Here is a 20,060-nt window from a genome sequence, read left to right as displayed (position 1 = left end):
GATTTCCAAGGCACCGTTTTGGGTACTGAGGAGGAAGCAAAAAATGAATAGCTGCTAATGCCAGCGAGAGACAAGACATGAACCAAACAACTAGACTGGAAAGAGTGGGGCGTCGTGATGTAGAAAAGGCAAAGCACAGGAAGAACCTAGTGGCGCTTAAAATAATCCAACTTTTCCTGCCTTTTTTCTTCTTCTTTTTAAGATTCTATTTTGGATCCCTTTTCGCATGTGCCAGGTCGCTTGTCGGCAGAGAATCCTCAACCCTGAGAAATCTCGCCTCCTATTCTTTCTTTCCTCACAAATTCGATGAGCTCTTCTGCCATCAGCACTGCTTTTGGAATGGTATCTATTGTGTGGGTGGCGAAACGATGGAGAGATATTTTTGTTCTAATTATGAGAACTGTTTTACTGGGGGAAGGAGGGAGAGGCTGATCTGAAGCGCTGATGAGCTGCTCTGAGAGGATCCTCCGAGGAGGCGTTACTAAGGTTACTAGAGAGAGGACGGCAGGTGATAGGCAGGGTAAAACAAAATATATTTTCAAATGAGAGGCGTGGGCTAAGCAGCAAGCAGTGCCAGCAGTACTAGATGCCGGATTCCCTAGAGGGGAAAGGAAGGAGGCCCAGGGAAAAACTGGGAGCCGCGACTTGGCGAAAGCTGGAAGCCTCTTCGTCCCTTTCCGGGCCGTTTCTCCCGCTGCCCTTGTTTCCCGGAGCTGTTCTGGCTGTAGCACAAGATCGGCGCACTCGGGGGACGGTGCCATTTCGATGTAACACGTGGCCGTGTCGGACCGGAAGTGAGTCCCAGTCGGGACCCGTAGGGAGAGGCGGGTTGCGGGCGGCGGCGGCGGCGGCGGCGGTGGTTGTGGCGAGGCTGCGCGGCCGGGCGCACGGGACCTGTCCTGCAGCGGCTCTCTCAGGCCGTGGGTCGTCGCTGTAGCTGCCGGGAAAGAAGGAAACGACGACTCCGGGGGCGAACTTGGCACACAGGGAGGAAGGGAAAGGGTGTGTGAGGAGGGCTGTGGGTATATTTGGCATCAGGGAGAAGGACCTCAAAACTTGTTTTTCATATAGTACTAGTTGATCGGGTTTTTTTTGTTTTGTTTTGGTTTTTTTTTTTTTTGGATGACAGATTCTGGAGACACCTGGCATCTCCGTTTTTGAGTTTCTCCCCGCTCTTGTCAGTTGATTCGTAGCCTGAAGTGAGTGAGAGCTTTTTAGTTCAACCAGTGAGTTAAGATAGGTATGGGTTGGATGGAGCGGCCAGCGAATAAAGAAATGGGAGAGTGGGAGCAAGAATAGGAAGTGGTGTCCTGGGGCGAGGGAAAAGATTATGATGATGATGTAACATTTACTGGGTTTCACTGTACAAGACACCGTTAAAACCCTTTAGATGAGGCAGGCACCTCTTTTAATCTCCATTCGTATGAGGTCAGCCATCTTACTAGCCTCTTTTTATAAATGAGGACACTGAGGCTTGGAGAGGTTAAGAAACAGGCCCAAAAGAAAGACGAAAAGTGCAGAGCCAAGCAGTGAAATCTAGTAGGCTGATCCTAGAATATATCTCTAAACTCCACACTACAGCTGTCCCCCATCAAGATGTAAAGAACGTGAGGACATAGGACAAAGAGTGAGAGGACAATATGGCTTGAACAGATGTGATAAGACAGCTGGAGTTGACCTAAAAAAGGGTGTAAAATCCAGGTGTGTAAGGCAATAACAGATGTAAGGGAGGGTGGAGTTGGAACTCTGGCTTTCAAACCTTCATCTCCAACCTTAACTAGCATCTTCCTATCTAGGATTTTAGTGGGGCAGAGAAGAGAGGTATATACCCACACACCTATGTTTGAAAATGGAATTACAGACTTTAAAGGTTATTTAAAGATTTAAACAACTTAAAGATTATTTCATGTAGCTACCTTATTTAATAGATGAAGTCCAGGGAGATGAAATGACTTATTCAAGGTAGCCAGGACTAGAAACATGTCGTTTATCCTAGATCCAATGCAATGAAGTTTAGAGAGTTCTTTCCTCTTTTTCCAGCTGCACTTGCTGTCGTTATATTAGTTTTAACAATTTGATATATCATTTAACCTGGACTGTTCCTTCCAGCCATGTAAATTAGTTATGTATGACATCAAATAGTCCATCCTTCCGTCTTACTGTGTGTTCCAAATTCAGTGCAAAGCTGGAACTAGGAGCTTCTTCCAATACAATTGAGTGGCAACTGAGGTCTTCCAGCATTTCTAAGAATTTCAATTCTAAAATGAAGTCCCAGCATTTTGGGATGCTGAGGTGGACGGATTGCTCAAGCCCAGGAGTTTGAGACCGGCTTGGGCAACATGGCGAAACCCCTTATCTACAAAAAAAAATTTTTTTGAAGTTTGCCAGGTGTGATTATGCACTCCTGTAGTCTCAGCTACTTGGAGAGGCTGAGGTGGGAGGATTGATTGAGCCCAGGAGGTTGAGGATGTGAGCCATCATGGCGCCACAGCACTCCAGCCTGAGCAATAGAGCGAGACTCTCCAAAAATAACTAGATAAATAAAATGAAACAAGAGAAAGCTGACTAATCCAAAGGGCAAAGTGGTTTTCCTTAAAGAAACTCAAAAGAAAATGGAAATCTCTACATATATTGAAAAAGATTACAGGAAAATTTTCATCAATTGATGATGTACTGTTCACAAATACTGTAATTCTCCTGGAATATAGTAAATCATATTCCAGAGAGGAAATTTGGAGTAATTGAAATTGTGGGCACAAGAATCAAGTACAGCAGATTAGCCACTTACTGGATTTGTAAATAGATTTACTTAACTTTGATTACTTCATTCCTAAATGAAGATAACTTTCTAACTTACAGAATTAGAAGTGTTGTTTGTAAAGTATTTAACACAATGTCTGGAACAAAGTTGGTGATAAACACACAGTGATTATTACTACTCTGAATCAAAAGTGAAGGATTGCTAAACCTTGTAAGCAGTCACTGCAGCTTCTAGGCCTGGTTTTTCAGTGAAAAGATCAAAGAGTAGCTTCTTTGTTCACCTAATGATAATTAAGGGTGAAAAATGTTGATGCATTTCCTGAAAGGTATGTCTCTTATTTAAAAGCGAATGAAAGTTTTAGATGGCTAGATGGCCTGTGAATAGGAACCTGCCCACAATGATCCTTTAAAACTATTGTGGCTGTTTAAGATAACTTATTTTTGAATTATTGTTTCCTGGACAATTGGCAACATAGATTCTAAATAGCTGACTTTGTACTCCTTTACAGATGCATGGTCATGGAGGCTATGATTCTGATTTTAGTGATGATGAACACTGTGGAGAATCCAGCAAAAGGAAAAAAAGGTAAGTAATTTTTTTTATTGATCTATTTTTCACATCCTTTCTAGATTAATATGAAGTATAAATAAACAAGAGTGAAATTTTTGAATTGTGTTTACATGTGAAGACAATTGCTCTAGTGAATGAATTTTTGTTCATTAAGCTAATACATTGATTAAAAATTGGAGAACAATTGTGGGAAAAATAAAAATTAATTCTGCAAAGGGGTTTATTGAAAGGGAAAGAAGAGTTTCAGATTTCTGGAATCTTAAGAAATCAGTGAAACCTTTTCATTACATATATTTTTCATTCAACTGTCAAGGACTGTTTATTTGCAAATGTTGTAGCTCAGAAGGGGCTTGAATGGTGGTCTCTTGCCATTACTTGCCTTCAAAGTGAAGTTAATATGGAGGATGAAAGTATAATGCAGCACAGTTCTTACGCATACATGAATGAGCAGACTAAGAGGTCACGGGAAGAAACTCAAGGAAGGTTTTTTTGAATTGCAAGAGACAAAAACTCTTAGCACATAAAGCCTGTGCATTATAAGCGGGATACGTCTTGGAGCTGCTGTGCGTAGGAGCATTGTTCTTAGCTTTTAGTGCATAGAAACTCAATTTTATACTTTGACTCAGGAGTGGTTGACTGATGTATACTAACCAAACTTACACGGCTGTTGACTGATTTTTTTAAGCAAATGTATAGAAATTGGCTTATTATTTCACACTGAGAGCAATATATTAGGCATACTAACAGGGTCTGAACATTTTTATAGGATACTCAGTCTCTGCAATAAAGGATAGTACTAATAATAAATTACATTTTTGATGCTTTACATTTTCTAGATTTTTCATTCAAAAATACTACTTTGTAAGAATAGAATTTGAGCAAATCTAGTTGGATACTCTGCTCCAGGATTATATTCATCACTATAACTAGGGCTGACAGTCTATGGCAGGGTGTCCAGTCTTTTGGCTTTCCTGGGCCACATCGGAAGAAGAATTGTTTTGGGCCACATACTACAGTGGAGCACACACAATTGTGAATCTGTTGGTTCACATTGTTGGCCTGAAGCAGTGCTGGGCCTGCGTAAAATACACTAATGATAGCCGATGAGGTTTAAAAAAATGTGAAAAAGTGTCTTAATGTTTTAAGAAAGTTTACAAATTTGTGTTGGGCCACATTCAAAGCCATCCTGGGCCACATGAGGCCCATGGGTTGGACGAGCTGGATCTGTGGTTTGTGTTCTCTATAATCAGCCTTGCTTTTTGCGTATCATTAATTACCAAAAACTTCCTTATCACTATGTTACAGATAGAGAAATGAAGAAACAAAGAGATAAATAATTGAATCTTATTAAGATTAAGTTAGTAATTGACAGAATTAGGATTTGAATCAGGAACCTAGGTGATGTGACACTAGAGTCCATGCTTTTGTTAGTTTCATCTTCCCCGTGTTATAGGTATTAAATAATGTTAAGGTATTAATTAAGCTATTTAAGGAAATGTAAAATATCTCATTAAAGATCAGTGAGTCTTCTTAAAGTTAAGACTTACATTCTTTAAAGTATATTCCAGTTATGAAAATATAAAGAATTAGAAAATAACCTTTGAAAAAAGTGAACTCTTATTTTCTTCTTAATATACCAGGACAGTTGAAGACGACTTACTGCTCCAAAAACCATTTCAGAAAGAAAAACATGGAAAGGTGGCCCATAAACAAGTTGCAGCAGAATTGCTGGATAGGTATGGTATTTCAGTGTCAATTCTATTTCTTGGTTTAAGTTGCTTCGGACTAGGGGATTTGATTATGTTAATTTGAATATAAACATTTTGAATTTTCTTAAAAAAATTTGTTTTAACAGGGAAGAAGCAAGAAATAGAAGGTTTCATCTCATAGCTATGGATGCTGTATCCTTTTTTTATTTCCAGATTTTTATAACTAGTAGAATATTTTAAAATCTGCTTTTTTGTTTTATAAAATCTTGTGAAGTCAAATAGGCTTTTTTATTTTTAAATATAAGTATTTAGTGATGTAGGATTTTGCCATTTATACTTTTGGGTACAATTCTCTTTTACTAATATATAGAAAAGATTTAGAGACAAAAATAATAAAACATGTTACTAGTACTCTATAAATAGGTTATAAAGTACATGAATCTGCAAATATATTTTCCAAATTGTTTTTTCAAGCTTTCAACATTTCCTTTTCCTATACTTATCTTTAGTCTCATTTTAATTTATTCTCTTCCTACCTGGTTCTTTGCTATTTAAGGTCTCTATAAAACTTGTATTTAAAATTAGGTCTATCCAGTCTGTCCCTGGATCTAAGGAAAAAATAAAAATAAAATGAGGCCTGCCTGTGGACTGTCCTCAGGCCTGCCATGGCTTTAATTTTTAGGCATGACTTAAAGCTATCTTTAAGATAAACCCTGCTTCCTGGTTATAGCCATTTGTCAACTCAGTTTTTTAATAAGACTGGCTGATAGCACTAACTGCTACGCTGGCCATCCATACTGCTGTTGAGAATATTGCAGAATTTAAGAGATACCAAGCAAAAACTGAAGTATTTTTGGGTATTTATTGTTGTGATCAGAATTGGGAGAAGGAGACAGTGTCAATTTGATACGCCCCCTACCTGTAATCATCTGTTTCACTGTGCTATTCCAATGTTTTTCTTTTAAGTTATAGAAGTACCATTGTGTCACTAATTGATTTATTCTTCTTATCTCCTAACCCAATAGCTAGCTTTTCCATGGATCTCATCTGCCATTTGTTCCTTTAGCATTTAAACATTTGCTCTGCCTTCTCTGACACCTACCGCATTGGGGGCACCTAGTTATAGCCTGGTGAGAGTGAAAGTATGGGTACTCTTTTTTCTGGCATAGGTGGAGTTGGAGCCACAGTTTTTTTTGTTTGTTTGTTTTTTGTTTTGTGTGTGAGGATTTATTTTATTTTATTTTTCTTTATTTTATTTTATTACTTTAAATTCTGGGATACATGTGCAGAACGTGCAGGATTGTTACATAGGGTATACATGTGCCATGGTGGTTTGCTGCACCTATCAACCCATCACCCTCACCCTTCCCCGCCCACCAGCTCCAGTGTGTGATGTTCCCCTCCCTGTGTCCATGTGTTCTCATTGTTCAGCTCCCATTTATGGGTGACAACATGTGGTGTTTGGTTTTCTGTTCCTGTGTTAGTTTGCTGAGGATGGTGGCTTCCAGCTTCATCCATGTCCCTGCAAAGGACATGATCTCATCCCTTTTGGTGGTTGCATGGTATTCCATGGTGTATATGTACCACATTTTCTTTATCTGGTCTATCATTGATGGACATTTGGATTCGTTCCATGTCTTTGCTATTGTGAATAGTGCTGCAGTAAACATACATGTGCATGTATCTTTATAATAGAATGATTTATATTCCTTTTGGTATATACCCAGTAATGGGATTGCTGGATCAGATGTTATTTCTGGTTCTAGATACTTGAGGAATTGCCACATTGTCTTCAATAATGGTTGAACCATTTTACATTCCCACCAACAGTGTAAAAGTGTTCGTATTTCTCCACAGCCTTGCTAGCATCTGTTGTTTCCTGACTTTTTAATAATTGCGATTCTGACTGGGAGCCACAGTTTTCTCTGGGTTGTTTGACAAGAGTAGAGTAGTTATTGTCTCAAAGTTGTCTTGCTAGGCTGACTCTTGGTCATTTGGTTAGAGAGAACAGGCTTTTGTTGACGATTTTTTAGTCTGTGTCTGTTGGTGTTTCCAGGTTGTCACCTTCTTTACCTCCAATTCTAGGATACATGAGACAAAAAGAAACCTAGGGAACTCGCTATCATGTCATACCATAGGTCTTCAGGAGGTCCCTAGCGGGGCACCTTCTTCCTTCCACCTTTTAGAGTGTTTTTATGTTTGAAATATAATGTACAAGGATTTTAGTTGTTGTTAGTATGAGGAATAGGGAGAAGTACATCTTTGCCTACTCCATCTTCCCGGAAGCAAAAGTTACACCCACCACCTGTTCTTGTACATAAAATTATATTGGAATACAGCCATGCTTCATTTATATGTTGTCTTTGGCTGCTTTCATGCTAAAATGGCAGAACTGAGCATTTGCAACAGAGACCATATGGCTTGCAAAGCCTGAAATATTTACCATCTGGCCGTTTGCAGAAAATGTTTGCTGACCCCAGCTCTAATAGGTTACATGACTTGCCATGGTCATGTGACCAGTTAGTGGTAGATCAAGAGCTAGAATCCAGATCTCCAGGTATTTGGTTTTTCTGTCTCTCTCTTTTTTTTCTTCCCCTGAAATAGTAACTGGTTTGTTACAATATGGAAATACCATAATCTGATTAAATTGTCTATTAGTACACATTATGATCAGTTAAATCACTATATATGTTTAATGTAATAGTCACAGAGAGTATTGTAGAAGGTGAGGTTAGCTATTATGTGCATGTTTGGCTCTAGAGAGAGTGCTGTTGAGCTTTTTAAAACAAAAAGTAAAATGCTCATATGTTTTGTTACACTGCTTTGAAAGTAAACATGGCGTTTTATTCTTTGAATTTAAAAGACTATAAAAATTGATTTTTTATATTTGCTTTTTTTGAAAGTTTAATGTTGGGATTTAATATTATAAAAGTTGCATCTTCTATTTAGAGGCTTTATCATTACTAAAATCGATAAATTATATTTTATGATAATGAAAGATAAATTGTCTACTTTTAGAAACTATAATTTTTAAATTTTTCATATTGTGATTATTAGAATGAGTGGTGGTAGGAGGCTATATGCAGTTCAGCAATAGAATAAGAAGCTCTCTTTCTCCCCAGATGGAGATATATTTTTATCACAAGAGTAGTATATGCTTGAAAAATAGTCAAAAGAAAGCCTGTACTTTACAATCTTCACTTTCAACAATTTAATATATACCCTTCTGGATTTTCTGAATGTGTAAGCATGTATAGTATGTGAATATTTTTAAAAAGCTAAATAGACTCATATTATGCTTTTTTTACCCCCAATCAGCAATATATTATGACACCAAACAGCTCCTAAGAGAATAAAATCCTTAATTTTTTGCATTTCAGTATCAAAGACATACAAAGTTCGTAAATGACTATATTTTATACTATGGTGGCAAAAAAGAAGACTTCAAGCGTTTGGGGTAAGTATCAGGAAGTTTACCTAGAAGGGAATGTGGGTTATGGAAAACTTTAAGGACCCACAGCTACTGTGCCTTCTGATTCTGTCATTCTTCCCTGCTTTCTATTCCGGTGTGCTTTTTTTTTTCTTTTTTTTTTTTTTTTTTTTAAGATGGAATCTCACTCTGTCGCCCAGGCTGGAGAACAGTGGCTTGATCTCGGCTCACTGCAACCTGTGCCGCTGTGGTTCAAGCGATTCTCCTACCTCAGGCTCCCGAGTAGCTAGGATTACAGGCTCCTTGCCACCATGCCTGGCTAATTTTTGTATTTTTAGTAGAGACGGGGTTTCACCATCTTGGCCAGGCTGGTCTTGAACTCGTGACCTTGTGATCCACCTGCCTTGGCCTCCTAAAGTGCTGGGATTACAGGTGTGAGCCACTGCACCTGGCCCCAGTTTCTTTTTTATATTATAAGGTAGAGATACCATCCACAGCTCCTGAGTAGCTCTTCATGAATCCCATTTTTTTGGACAGGCCTCAGGTAGACTCTTTACCTGCTGAGCCAGGCACAACCCTGGTGATAAAAGAATATGTGAAGAATACTCATGTGTCTTCTTGGCAAGGATCTTTGAAATAAGGAAATTTTTATACCTTGATGTTTGGGATTGCTTTTTAAAAGATAGGTAAACAAGAACTCTCAGTCTAGCATTTCTTGCACATCAAAGTCCTTCCCATGTTTAAGGCTCTTCTATCAGAACTTGTTTTTTGTTTTGTTTTGTTTTTGTTTTTTTAAATTTTTATTTTTATTTCAATAGTTTTTGAGGTACAGGTGGTTTTTGGTTGCCTGGATAAGTTCTTTAGTGGTGATTTCTGAGATTTTAGTGCACCCATCACCCGAGCACTGTATGCTATACCTAAAATGTAGTCTTTTATCCCTCACCTCCCTTCCGGCCTTCCCCCGCATTGAGTCCCTAAAGTCCATTATATCAGTCTTTTGCCTTTGCATCCTCATAGCTTAGCTCCCACATATAAATGAGAACATATGATATTTGATTTTCCATTCCTGAGTTACTTCACTTAGAATAATGGCCTCCAGCTCCATCCAAGTTGCTGCAAAAGACATCATTTCATTCCTTTCTATGGCTGAGTAGTATTCCATGGTATATATATAAATGGTGTGTGTATATATATATGGTGTATATATATATGGTGTGTACATATATATATGGTGTGTACATATATATATATGGTGTGTATATATATGGTATATATATATATGATGTGTGTGTATATATATATGGTGTATATATATATATACACACACACACGACATTTTCTTTATCCACTCATTGGTTGATGGGCACTTTGGTCGGTTCCATAGCTTTGCAATTGTGAATTGTGCTGCTATAGTGTGTGTGGGTCTTAGAACTTCTCAGTTTTATGTGAGTTTTTTTTTTCCCCTCTAACAATTTTCTGAGTTGGTAGGACTCTGAGAAAATTTAGTACCACCTCATTTACCCCCAGTTTATCTCCCCTATCAATTTATCCTGTATCTCCCAACAATCACTTTTTTTTTCCTTTTTTTTTTTTTTTACCCCCAGACTGTTAGCATTTTATTTTGAAAGGTCAATCCCTTTGGCTTTCTTCCTCCTTTACTCATTCTTCTACCTAGGAAACTGTAGTAAAATGAGATATGGAAAACTTTTCATATTTTTTCAAATTAAATCTCAGCAGAGTGGTTGGTTAGAATGAAACTTATTTTCATTCACTTTATTCATTTAGTGTTTAGTCAGGTTTCTCATTCTAGCTTTGGTAACTTAGCAGCATTTGTATAATTGAAACCAATGCTACAGACAGATTCCTTATCCATTTAACTTGCTTCTGTAGTAGTATTTTTATAAGTGCCTTTTGAAAATACTGAAATATTTTTATAAATATGTGAACAAATATATACTCACCAAAAAACTATCTTCATGTATTATATTTTTAATAAAATTTTCCAAAACTCACAGAGCTATTTAACCTAAATTTGACTACTTTTGTTTTTGTATTAAATTGAAAAAGTTCTGTTTTCCAGGGAAAATGACAAGACAGACTTGGATGTTATACGAGAAAATCATAGATTCCTATGGAATGAGGAGGACGAAATGGACATGACTTGGTAATTAGCCATCAGAGGTGTAATGCATCAAATGCTTTAGTCCTGTTTCTCCTGTTTTCTGAGTGGTTTTTTAGTCAAGGTGTTCAGCCCCTTCATAGAACAGTTCTGAATGAAGGACATAAAATCAAGCCTAGGATTATTTGGTTCTTTTGGTAATTTTTGGCAGTTTTAACTGACTTCTCATTGTTTGACTTAGTCTTCAAAAAAATAACATTCTTTTTTACAGTATTGTGTGTTATCTTGTAATATGTTATTATATGCTGCTGTTTTGGAAAAAAGTCATACCTGAAAATGTTTTTTTAAATCCAAACATTACAAAGGGTAAACAGTGAAGAGTGATTCTCCTTCTTATTTGTGACTGTCAGTTCTCCAATTTCCCTCCCTGAGTGAACCACTTTTAATAGTTAATATCCAGATATTCCATGCACATGTAAGTAATAGTTCTCTTAAAACATTAATATTTATGTAGTATGTATTCTTTGACATCACTTGAAAGTAGCAAACCATGGTTGAGTTTCTAAATGTATAATATTTATATTTTCATGGGTCTAGGGAGAAGAGACTTGCTAAGAAATACTATGATAAATTATTTAAGGAATACTGCATAGCAGATCTCAGTAAATATAAAGAAAATAAGGTATGCTTTCCACATATTTATGGAAAGAGGTTGTTATTCAAGTAAAATATTAACTTTTATTATACTATCATGCCCCACATTATTCTTTTAAAGATGCTAATTCTAGACTCAGTTTTCCTGCATTTATGATGTGTTATTTGGACCATTTAACCTCTGCAGCTGTGGAGTTTACAAAAGGCCTATGGAAATTTATGAAGGACAAGGATGCTTTTTTTTTGTTTGTGAGCTGAGGCATGAAAAGTCTAAAATTAAACGCAAGTGGGTATTGGATCCTGTTTCATCCTGACTCTAGTCTAGAGCCTCTAGTGATTGTAATGAATGACTTAACTCTACAGAATAATGTCTTATTTCACAGATGATGTTTGAAACTGATAGATTTTAAAAATTGATTACCATTTATAGAGATCCAGATGCACATCTTCTATTACATAAATGTCTATTCTAGTAAAATTAACATTTCAATCAGTGCTAATTAGTAATGACAGATTTCCTTTCCCACTTTGCATCTTACTTTAGTTAATATTTTTATTTTTGGTTGGGCGTGATGGCTCATGCCTGTAGTCTCAGCACTTTGGGAGGCTGAGGCAGGAAGATTGCTTGAGGCCAGGAGTTCAAGACCAGCCTGGGCAATATAGTGAGACTTTGTCTCCACAAAAACTAAAAAAAATTAGCTGGGTGCAGTGGTGCATGCCTATAGTTCTAGCTACTTGGGAGGCTGAGGTTAGAGGGTTGCTTGAGTCCAGGAGTTTGAGGCTGCAGTGAGCTATGATCGTTTCACTGCATTTCAGTGTGGGTGACAGTGAGACTCTAAAAAATAAAAAGTTATTTTTATTTCTGTCTCAAACATCAAATTATAGCTGGAAAAGTTGACCCAGGAGCAGACCTCAGTTAGAAATGTGAGAGGAGGGGATGTTGCATAAATATGTGTTATAGATACTGTATATTTGTATTAAGAAAAAAACCTATTTAAAAAGCTATCTTATATTTATCTATCATGAAGATTTATTTGTCATTTAAATCATTTGATCTCATTAGAACTAGGGTTGATTTAATAATTTTTTCAGTAGTGCCTTTAATATGTGTGTTGCTTCACAGTTTCTTATAGAAAATAGTAATAATGTTCATTTTGTATACCCTATTTATAAACCCGTGCACTTAATATATCCCCAAATATATCCCCAGAACTGCTGTTTCTTATGAACTAGTTATGGACTCTGGTTCACAGCTGTCTTCTCTGTACCACATCTGGTTCAAAAATCACCACAGTAATTGGAGTTACTTAAAGTTACTGTATTGTAAATCAAGTGTGAAAATTATGTCTTTCTAGGAGCATGTAACAAAGGAGATTTTTCAGCCCTGGCTTATTCATGGATTGTTCTTAAGTTGTTGTTTTTTTTCTTTTTTTCATTTATTTTTCCCCACCTCCTAATACCATCATAATTCTTCAGTATTTTGTTGTTGTTGTTCACTATCTATTGAAACTGGACTAGGTACTGCGGGTTAATACATGGTGACTACTCTTCAGAAAAAGCTAGTCTAGTTGAGGGGAGAAAATATACATAAATAAAAATTAAATATTTGAGTTCTCAATTTTTAAAAAATGGATACCACTAGAAATCGTACTTTAAAGAAAATAATCTTGAAAAAATGTGTATTTTCCTGCTAGAACATGATGAGTGATTGTACATGAGAGTAAATGCAGCAAGAAATCCGATATGACTCGCAGATTCTGACCATGGATGCTGAGAAAAATACAGAATTTGGAGGAGGTTTTTTTTTGTGGGGGGAAGATAATGAGTTTGGTTTTGGCATACCATGTTTGAGGTGTTGGAGAAAGAGTAATGCCTTTGGTTCCCTCACTAGGATGCATTTTCTCTTCTCTTTATTTATACAAAGACAGTGTATTATTCATTTAATTAAAACCAGCTCCTAATATATATAGTAGATACTTTTAGAGCATTTTTAGTGAATTTCCACCTTTGCCTCTTACTCCTATTCCTTTCTTTATTGCATTTCCCCTTTTTAGTTGGATCAGTGTATCAGTTAGGATTAGGTCCAGCTGCAAGGACAGAGAAGACTCCCCGAAAAAAACCACTGGCTTAAATGAGCTGGAAAGTTTATTTTTCTTATACATAAAAGTTCAAGTTGGTGGTCATAAAGTCAGAATCCTTCTTGTTTACTGCTTGCGTACGTGACCTCATTGTGATGAGTGCAGAGTGAGAAGAAAAGGAGGCTCAGCACCAAATCCTGAATAACTTCAGCTTTAATCCAAACTAGGACATTTATGTCAGGAAAGAATATACAGTCTTTAACTAGTAGGATACAATGTAATTTATTTCGTTACATTTATTATTTCCTCATAAGATTATAATCTTCTTGGTGACACACTATTTTAATAATCACTTTTTATCCTCAGTGGAATGCCAAGCCCAATAGGTAGTTGCTTAATAAGTTGTCTGTTGAATAGATTAATGAATGAAGAAGAAAGTTTGGAAACTATTGCTGTTACACTTGGCTGTGCTTCAGTAGACATCCTAACATATGTTGGATGGCAAGCAATCTCCACATACATATATAGGCTGAAAAATAGAATTAAACAGAGTTATCCGGAAATTTTATTTTTTCCCCTAGATTTGGAGGATTTTGTTTTTGTTAGGTTTTAATCAGAATATTTTAAAATATTTTGAGCCTTTATTTGCATTTAAAATACAAAATTGCCAAATTCAAGTAATAGATTGATGATTTTTTAAAAAAATAATTGAAATTGCCAGGCACGGTGGCTCTTGCCTGTAATCGCAGTACTTTGGGAGGCTGAGGTGGGAGGATAGCTTGAGGCCAGGAGTTCAAAACCAGCCTAGGCAATATAGGCCTTGTCTCTATAAAAAATAAAATTAGCCAGGCAGGGTAGCACATGCCTGTAGTCCTAGCTATTCGGAAGGCTGAAAAAAAAAAAAAAAAAAACCCCACAACAAACTGAAGTTAGCAAGGCATTGAACACTTTATCTGAATCCTCTGTCTTACTATAACAATCCGGTGAACTTAAGGTTGTTACTATTTCCATTTTTATACATGAAGAGGAAGTAGAGAAGTTAAGTAACTTTCCCAAGGTTAAGACCTAATGAGTGACAAGAGCTTCTTGAGTTGGGTACAGGTATGCATGTTTCTAGACTGGAGTGGTTTTTTGTTTGTTTGTTGTTGTTTTTTGTTGTTGTTGTTGTAGTTTTTGTTTGTTTGTTTTGAGACAGGATCTTGTTCAGTTGCCCAGGGTGGATGGAATGCCAGTGGCATGATCATGGCTCACTGCAGCCTCCACCTCCCAGGTTCAAGTAATCTTCCCAAGTGTATTTTTTGTTTGCTTTTAATTTTTAGAGCATTTTTAGGTTTACAACAAAATTGAGCAGAAAGCACAGAGTTCCCATATACCCCCTGCCCTCATACATGCATAACATCCCCTACTGTCAGCATCCCACACCAGAGTGGTACATTTGTTACCATCAGTGAACCTACATTGATACATCATTATCATTTGAAGTCCATAGCTTACATTAGGGTTCGCTCTTGCTATTGTACATTCTACTGCTTTGACAAATGTGTAATGACATGTGTCTACCATTATAGTACCATAGAGAATACTTGCACTGCCCTAAAAATCCTCTGTGCTCCACCTGTTCATCCCACCCTCCTTCCTAATCCCTGGCAACTGCTGATCTTGCTACTTCCTCCATAGTTTTGCCTTTTCTGGAATATCATATAGTTGAAATCATATATATGTAGTCTTTTCAGATTGGGTTTTTTCACTTTGTAATATGTACTTAAGTTTCTCCATGTCTTCATGGTTTGATATTTCTTCTTACCACTGAATAATATTAATTGTCTGGATGTACCACAGTTGTTTATCCATTCACTTAATGAAGAACATCTTGGTTGCTTCCAAGTTTCAGCAATTAGAAATAAAGTTGCTGTAAACATCTATATTTAGGTTTTCATGTGGACATTAGTTTTCAGCTCATTTGAGTAAATACCAAGAAGCATGATTGTTGGAGTATACTAGTTACTATTCTAAGTGTTTCATATGTATTATCTCATTTAAACATCTTTAAACCTCTATGAGTACCAAGGAAGTAGGTACTCATATTTCTACTTTACATATATGAGGAAGCTGAGGCAAAAAAGAGATTAATTTGCCCAGTACTATACAGCTGTTAAGTGGTAGAGCTAAAATGCAAATGTAAATAATCTGACTCCAAAGGCTGTACTTTTTTGTACTAGAATATACTACCTCTTTACTATACCATAACCTCTTTTTTTCTTGTCAGTCTTACAGAACAGGATATATTATTTGTTAACTTAGGTATCTTGTGGCCTGGCACCTATAACTTTTAAGCTATCTTAAAGTAGATTGTTCTTAACAGATAAATTGGTAATTGTTCAATGTATTTTCTTCAAATCCTATAAGACGAGAAAAATCTGTCATGATGGGAATTACATTTATTTTTTAGGTTGGTGAATGTCATTGTTGGCTCCATGTTTAGATTTCTGTATAATTTAAATTTACATTGGCATAAATGTAATTTTTTATTATCAGTTTGGATTTAGGTGGCGAGTAGAAAAAGAAGTAATTTCAGGAAAAGGTAATTCTTTAAAATTTTTACTTTTTAATAGGATAAACTTATTTTGTTAAGTTACTGGATTGGAGTCATTAAGATCATTCCTGACATATACAAGAAATTATTATCTACAAAAGTAAAATTAGAGAAGGTGTATTCATGATACATTATTAGCAAAGGTCAGAATATAATGCTTTAATGATTATTACCTTTATACTTTTGCCTTTAGAACATTCAGTTGAATGTTCTGCATATTTCTAAGTATGTAGAAAATATTTTACAAATTAAAGATTTCATAGCAAGACAACTTTCAACAAAAAAGAAAGCTTTATTTTTTTCCTTTCTTTATTAATTTTTGGAATAATGAATTGGTATTACTGTTTTTCAGCCAAATCCACATTTCGAAAGTAGAAGTTAAATATCACTTTAAACCCAATAGAATTTTGGGGCAGGCTAGTACTCATTTTTGGAAGTCCCTTATATTGAGCCCAGATACTTAGTCTAATAGCAAAAGACCAGATGTTTGGTAGGCAATCAGTAAATGCTTTTTCTATGCATTATTGTAAATCTGTTCATTAAATTTTTCCTGGAAATTGTGTATCTCCATACTGTCTCTTGCTATAAAATTAGCTCCTTACTGAGTAATTGCATTTTAAGTGTTAAAGTACTGAAAACTATATAGTAGCATAAGGAAATAATTTTAAACTTACTTTAAAAAATCTTTTAAATGGAAAGATTACATTTTTAAATGATTAAATATTTATGCTATCATTGTGGCTCATATATATCTTCCATAAGTTGGATATGTTAGGTGTGAAATTGCATATGCCGTAAAACAACATTAAGGAAAAAGAATAAATTTAAAACTATTTTAACTTTTCTTAGGGTTATATTTTAGTTTATGTTTTTATCTAAAATAATGAGAAATCCTGAAATGTCTATCACAATTTTAAGATGTACTTTTATTGAATGAGATTTTCAGGTGAGTTTATAATGCTACCTTTTAAAAAAATTGATGGGTAGTCTCTAAATTCATATAACTGAATAAAGGACTAGTTAGGAAAGGGAAAGAAAGCTGCTAATGTGATTTATGTGATTTCTTTTATAAAGTTATAATTTCGTTGCTGTTTTAACAACAAAGCCTTACCTACTAAACATACAGATTTAATAAAATATTCATTTGGAATGAGTTTAAAAGGCTGATTTAGAAATAAGTCTTTTTAGGATATAATTTTCTAAATTCATTTTGATAATTTCTTAATTTTTATGAAAAAGATTTGCTGGTTACAGATTTGCTTCTATTAGTGCAAATTATTGTGATACAAATTAATAAGAGTTTGATCTTGTCTTTTTGCCAAAGCAAATTACTGTTGAGTTGTTTCTCTTTTTTTCTCTCAGGTTATCAGTTAGTCTTTTTTTGGAGGTTTTAATATATTGTGGACATGGTAATGTGTGTGATGTTAATAATAGTGTCAAGTTATTCTAAAATTTAGAGTATCAGGTTTGACTACGTATTGTACTTCACCTCAAAGTGCTAGAACTTTTAAATGTGTTTTCAAGGCCATCTATGCTAGTATTTAAAATAAATGTCATTATGCTAATACTTAAAACTATTAACTATTATTACCATTAAATATTGAAAGGTTTCACCCAGCTATAAGTGTGTGTACTTTGGAAAGTGCGTTTTTTTCTTTTGGGGTATTTGTGAGTATGTTGTTTTTTTTGTTTTTGTTTTTTTATTTTTTTTTCCTTAAACTAACTTTCTGAGAAATACGTCCATTCTTTAATACTGTCTTTCCAAAGTGTAAGATTCCCTAATAGGGAGTCACTAAAATGTCTATCTAAATACAGTCTATCAAGCAAGAATTCTGTGACTGATTTTTTTGGTAACAGTACTTTGATTTGATACTTGTATACAAGTTGGTTGAACATATTACTCTGGTCAGTTTTTAAAGGCTGACTATGGCTAATTAACATATTTTAGAAGTACATTTTAGGGGTAATACTAGATCATATAGATAAATATTGTCACCAACTACCATAGCTAATATTCCTTTCCTTTCTGCAGGTCAATTTTTCTGTGGAAATAAATATTGTGATAAAAAAGAAGGCTTAAAGAGTTGGGAAGTTAATTTTGGTTATATTGAGCATGGTGAGAAGAGAAATGCACTTGTTAAATTAAGTAAGTTGATTTTAGGGGGTATATGATGGATTCTTCCAAGTTTGTCTTTAATTTAAAAATATATAGACTTTAAAATTCAAATACAATTTTTAACGTATCTTTCTGGAAGTGCTCTTTTTTCTTGGAGCTTCCCAAAGTCTCAAAGAACTTTTGAGCCTCAATTTTTTACATTTTTCACATTACAGTGGTGTTTCAGTAAAAAGAATTCTAATGTCAAATGTAAACTGGTAATTTGTAGAGTGGGGCTCTGTCCCCATTAACTTGAGAATGCCACCACATTACATAGCTAAGAGGCACAGTATCAGAAAAGGCAGTGTAATCTCACATTAGCTGATTACTCAGTGATATCGTTGTAGCACAGATAATAAATAAATTCACTCTGTTTCACAGTATTAATAAAGAAAAACTTTAGGAAGGCATAATTGTTCTTGACCTCAGTCTTAAAACCATAGGGAATAAATACTCCAGAATACAGCAGTTTCCCTTAGGATGCATGTTTTAGAGTCTGTCATTCTTTTATTTATTTTTTAAGTTAGTCTTCATGTGTCCGCCCTTCCTCTCCCTCATCATATTATTGCCTTTAGCCTTCTCTGGGTCCTAAGTAAATGTGCCTTCAGAGTTTTCTGCTCATACCTAATAAAAGTCAAGAATGTCCCCACATGCTACGTATGCACGTCAATACAGACTGATTTCTGAGTTCCTTCTGGAAGTGCTCAAGAGGAAAAGTCAGCCAGTGTGAACTGAGATTAAGGCAAAAAAAAAAAAAAAAAGAGAGACCACAATTATGGAACTATTTGAAAAGCTCCTTTGCATTTGAAAGTTCTTAGAGCACTTCAGAGGAAATGACTATACTCACATTATTATTAGATATCTTTGATGTGAGACACATGTTAACGTGCCTGTGGAACACAGTTTGTTTTTGGAACAAATTGACAACACATTTTTCTAAAATAGTGTTATTTTCAATTCCTCAAGCTAATATTTTTACTATATGTATGTGTGTATATATTTGCATTTTTGAGGTGATGAAGGTCAGATTGTTTTCTTTAGATTGTTTGTTTACCCTCTTATAGTAATGGAATATAAAGAAAGTGCGAATTTATGATATTAAAAGTAGATTAGCAGTGTGGTTATTCAAAATCAGCCATTCAGTGGTGTCTTTTCTTTTTAGGGTTATGCCAAGAATGTTCCATTAAATTAAATTTCCATCACAGGTAATGTCTTTTAAAATGCCATTCTTAATGTTTAGTAATCCAGGATATAGTCATTTACCTGCACTAAGTATCTGAATGTAGACTTAGGTGGTTGATGGTTGAATTGGTTGATCATATAGAAAATCTGGCATTGTCGTATGGCTACATAAACGAGGGGTTTAGAAGTTCGCTATGCCCTATTCTTGCCAAGCAGTTTTAAATGTAAAGGCCTATGTGAGGTGGTAGATGGATGTTAGAATTTTTAGTTTGGAGCCAATGTTCTGACACTTTAATATTAGAAATTATGTTGTAAAGCAGACTTCATAAAGCAGTTCGTGTCTCATTTAGACAGTGTTTTAGCTGGAGTTTGCCATTCTTACAAAGGATTAGACACCTCTATACTCATTTTAAATGTTAAAATCAAGGACAGGCGCAGTGGCTCATGCCTATAATCCTAGCACTTGGGGAGGCCAGTTTGGGTGGATCACTTGAGGTCAGAAGTTCGAGACCAGCCTGGCCAACATGGTAAAACCCTGTCTCTACTGAAAATACAGAAATTAACTGGGCGTGGTGGCAGGTGCCTGTAATCCCAGCTACTGGGGAGGCTGAGGCAGGAGAATTGCTTGAACCTGGGAGGCAGAGGTTGCAGTGAGCCAAGATTGAGCCACTGCATTCCAGCCTAGCAACAGAGCAAAACTGTGTCTAAAAAAAGAAAAAGTTAAAATCAGGCTTTTATTGAATGAGCTTTAATGTATCTGCCACATTGAATGTGTGGGAATACCAGTGTCCTGCAGTTATGGGGTTTGA

At 35.6% G+C, this 20,060-nt stretch overlaps 1 protein-coding gene across 5 annotated transcripts in view; it reads left to right on the top strand.

The window, feature by feature from the left end:
• The first annotated feature begins 443 nt into the window (after nt 1-443).
• The window catches only part of LOC101123909 (protein FRA10AC1), a 35,326-nt gene continuing 15,709 nt past the window's right edge, over nt 444-20,060 (top strand). Inside the window, exons 1-12 of one of the 5 annotated variants that reach the window (XM_055352510.2) lie at nt 797-1,002; nt 1,130-1,199; nt 1,582-1,701; nt 3,270-3,346; nt 4,972-5,067; nt 5,187-5,232; nt 8,421-8,497; nt 10,551-10,634; nt 11,187-11,271; nt 15,857-15,902; nt 17,947-18,060; nt 19,232-19,274. In XM_055352510.2, the coding sequence (XP_055208485.1) occupies nt 3,270-3,346; nt 4,972-5,067; nt 5,187-5,232; nt 8,421-8,497; nt 10,551-10,634; nt 11,187-11,271; nt 15,857-15,902; nt 17,947-18,060; nt 19,232-19,274 (668 nt within the window). In that variant the 5' untranslated portion in view covers nt 797-1,002; nt 1,130-1,199; nt 1,582-1,701. Of the gene's footprint in view, nt 1,003-1,129; nt 1,200-1,581; nt 1,702-3,269; nt 3,347-4,971; nt 5,068-5,186; nt 5,233-8,420; nt 8,498-10,550; nt 10,635-11,186; nt 11,272-15,856; nt 15,903-17,946; nt 18,061-19,231; nt 19,275-20,060 lie in introns of all 5 variants that reach the window. The other 4 variants (XM_055352509.2, XM_019035555.3, XM_019035558.3 and 1 more) reach the window with 4 other exon arrangements.

The sequence above is a fragment of the Gorilla gorilla genome, chromosome 8, assembly GCF_029281585.2.
Source record: "Gorilla gorilla gorilla isolate KB3781 chromosome 8, NHGRI_mGorGor1-v2.1_pri, whole genome shotgun sequence".
NCBI classification, from domain to species: Eukaryota; Metazoa; Chordata; class Mammalia; order Primates; family Hominidae; genus Gorilla; species Gorilla gorilla.
Note: the sequence above shows the minus strand (reverse complement) of the source record. Positions and strands in the feature narration are given on the sequence as shown.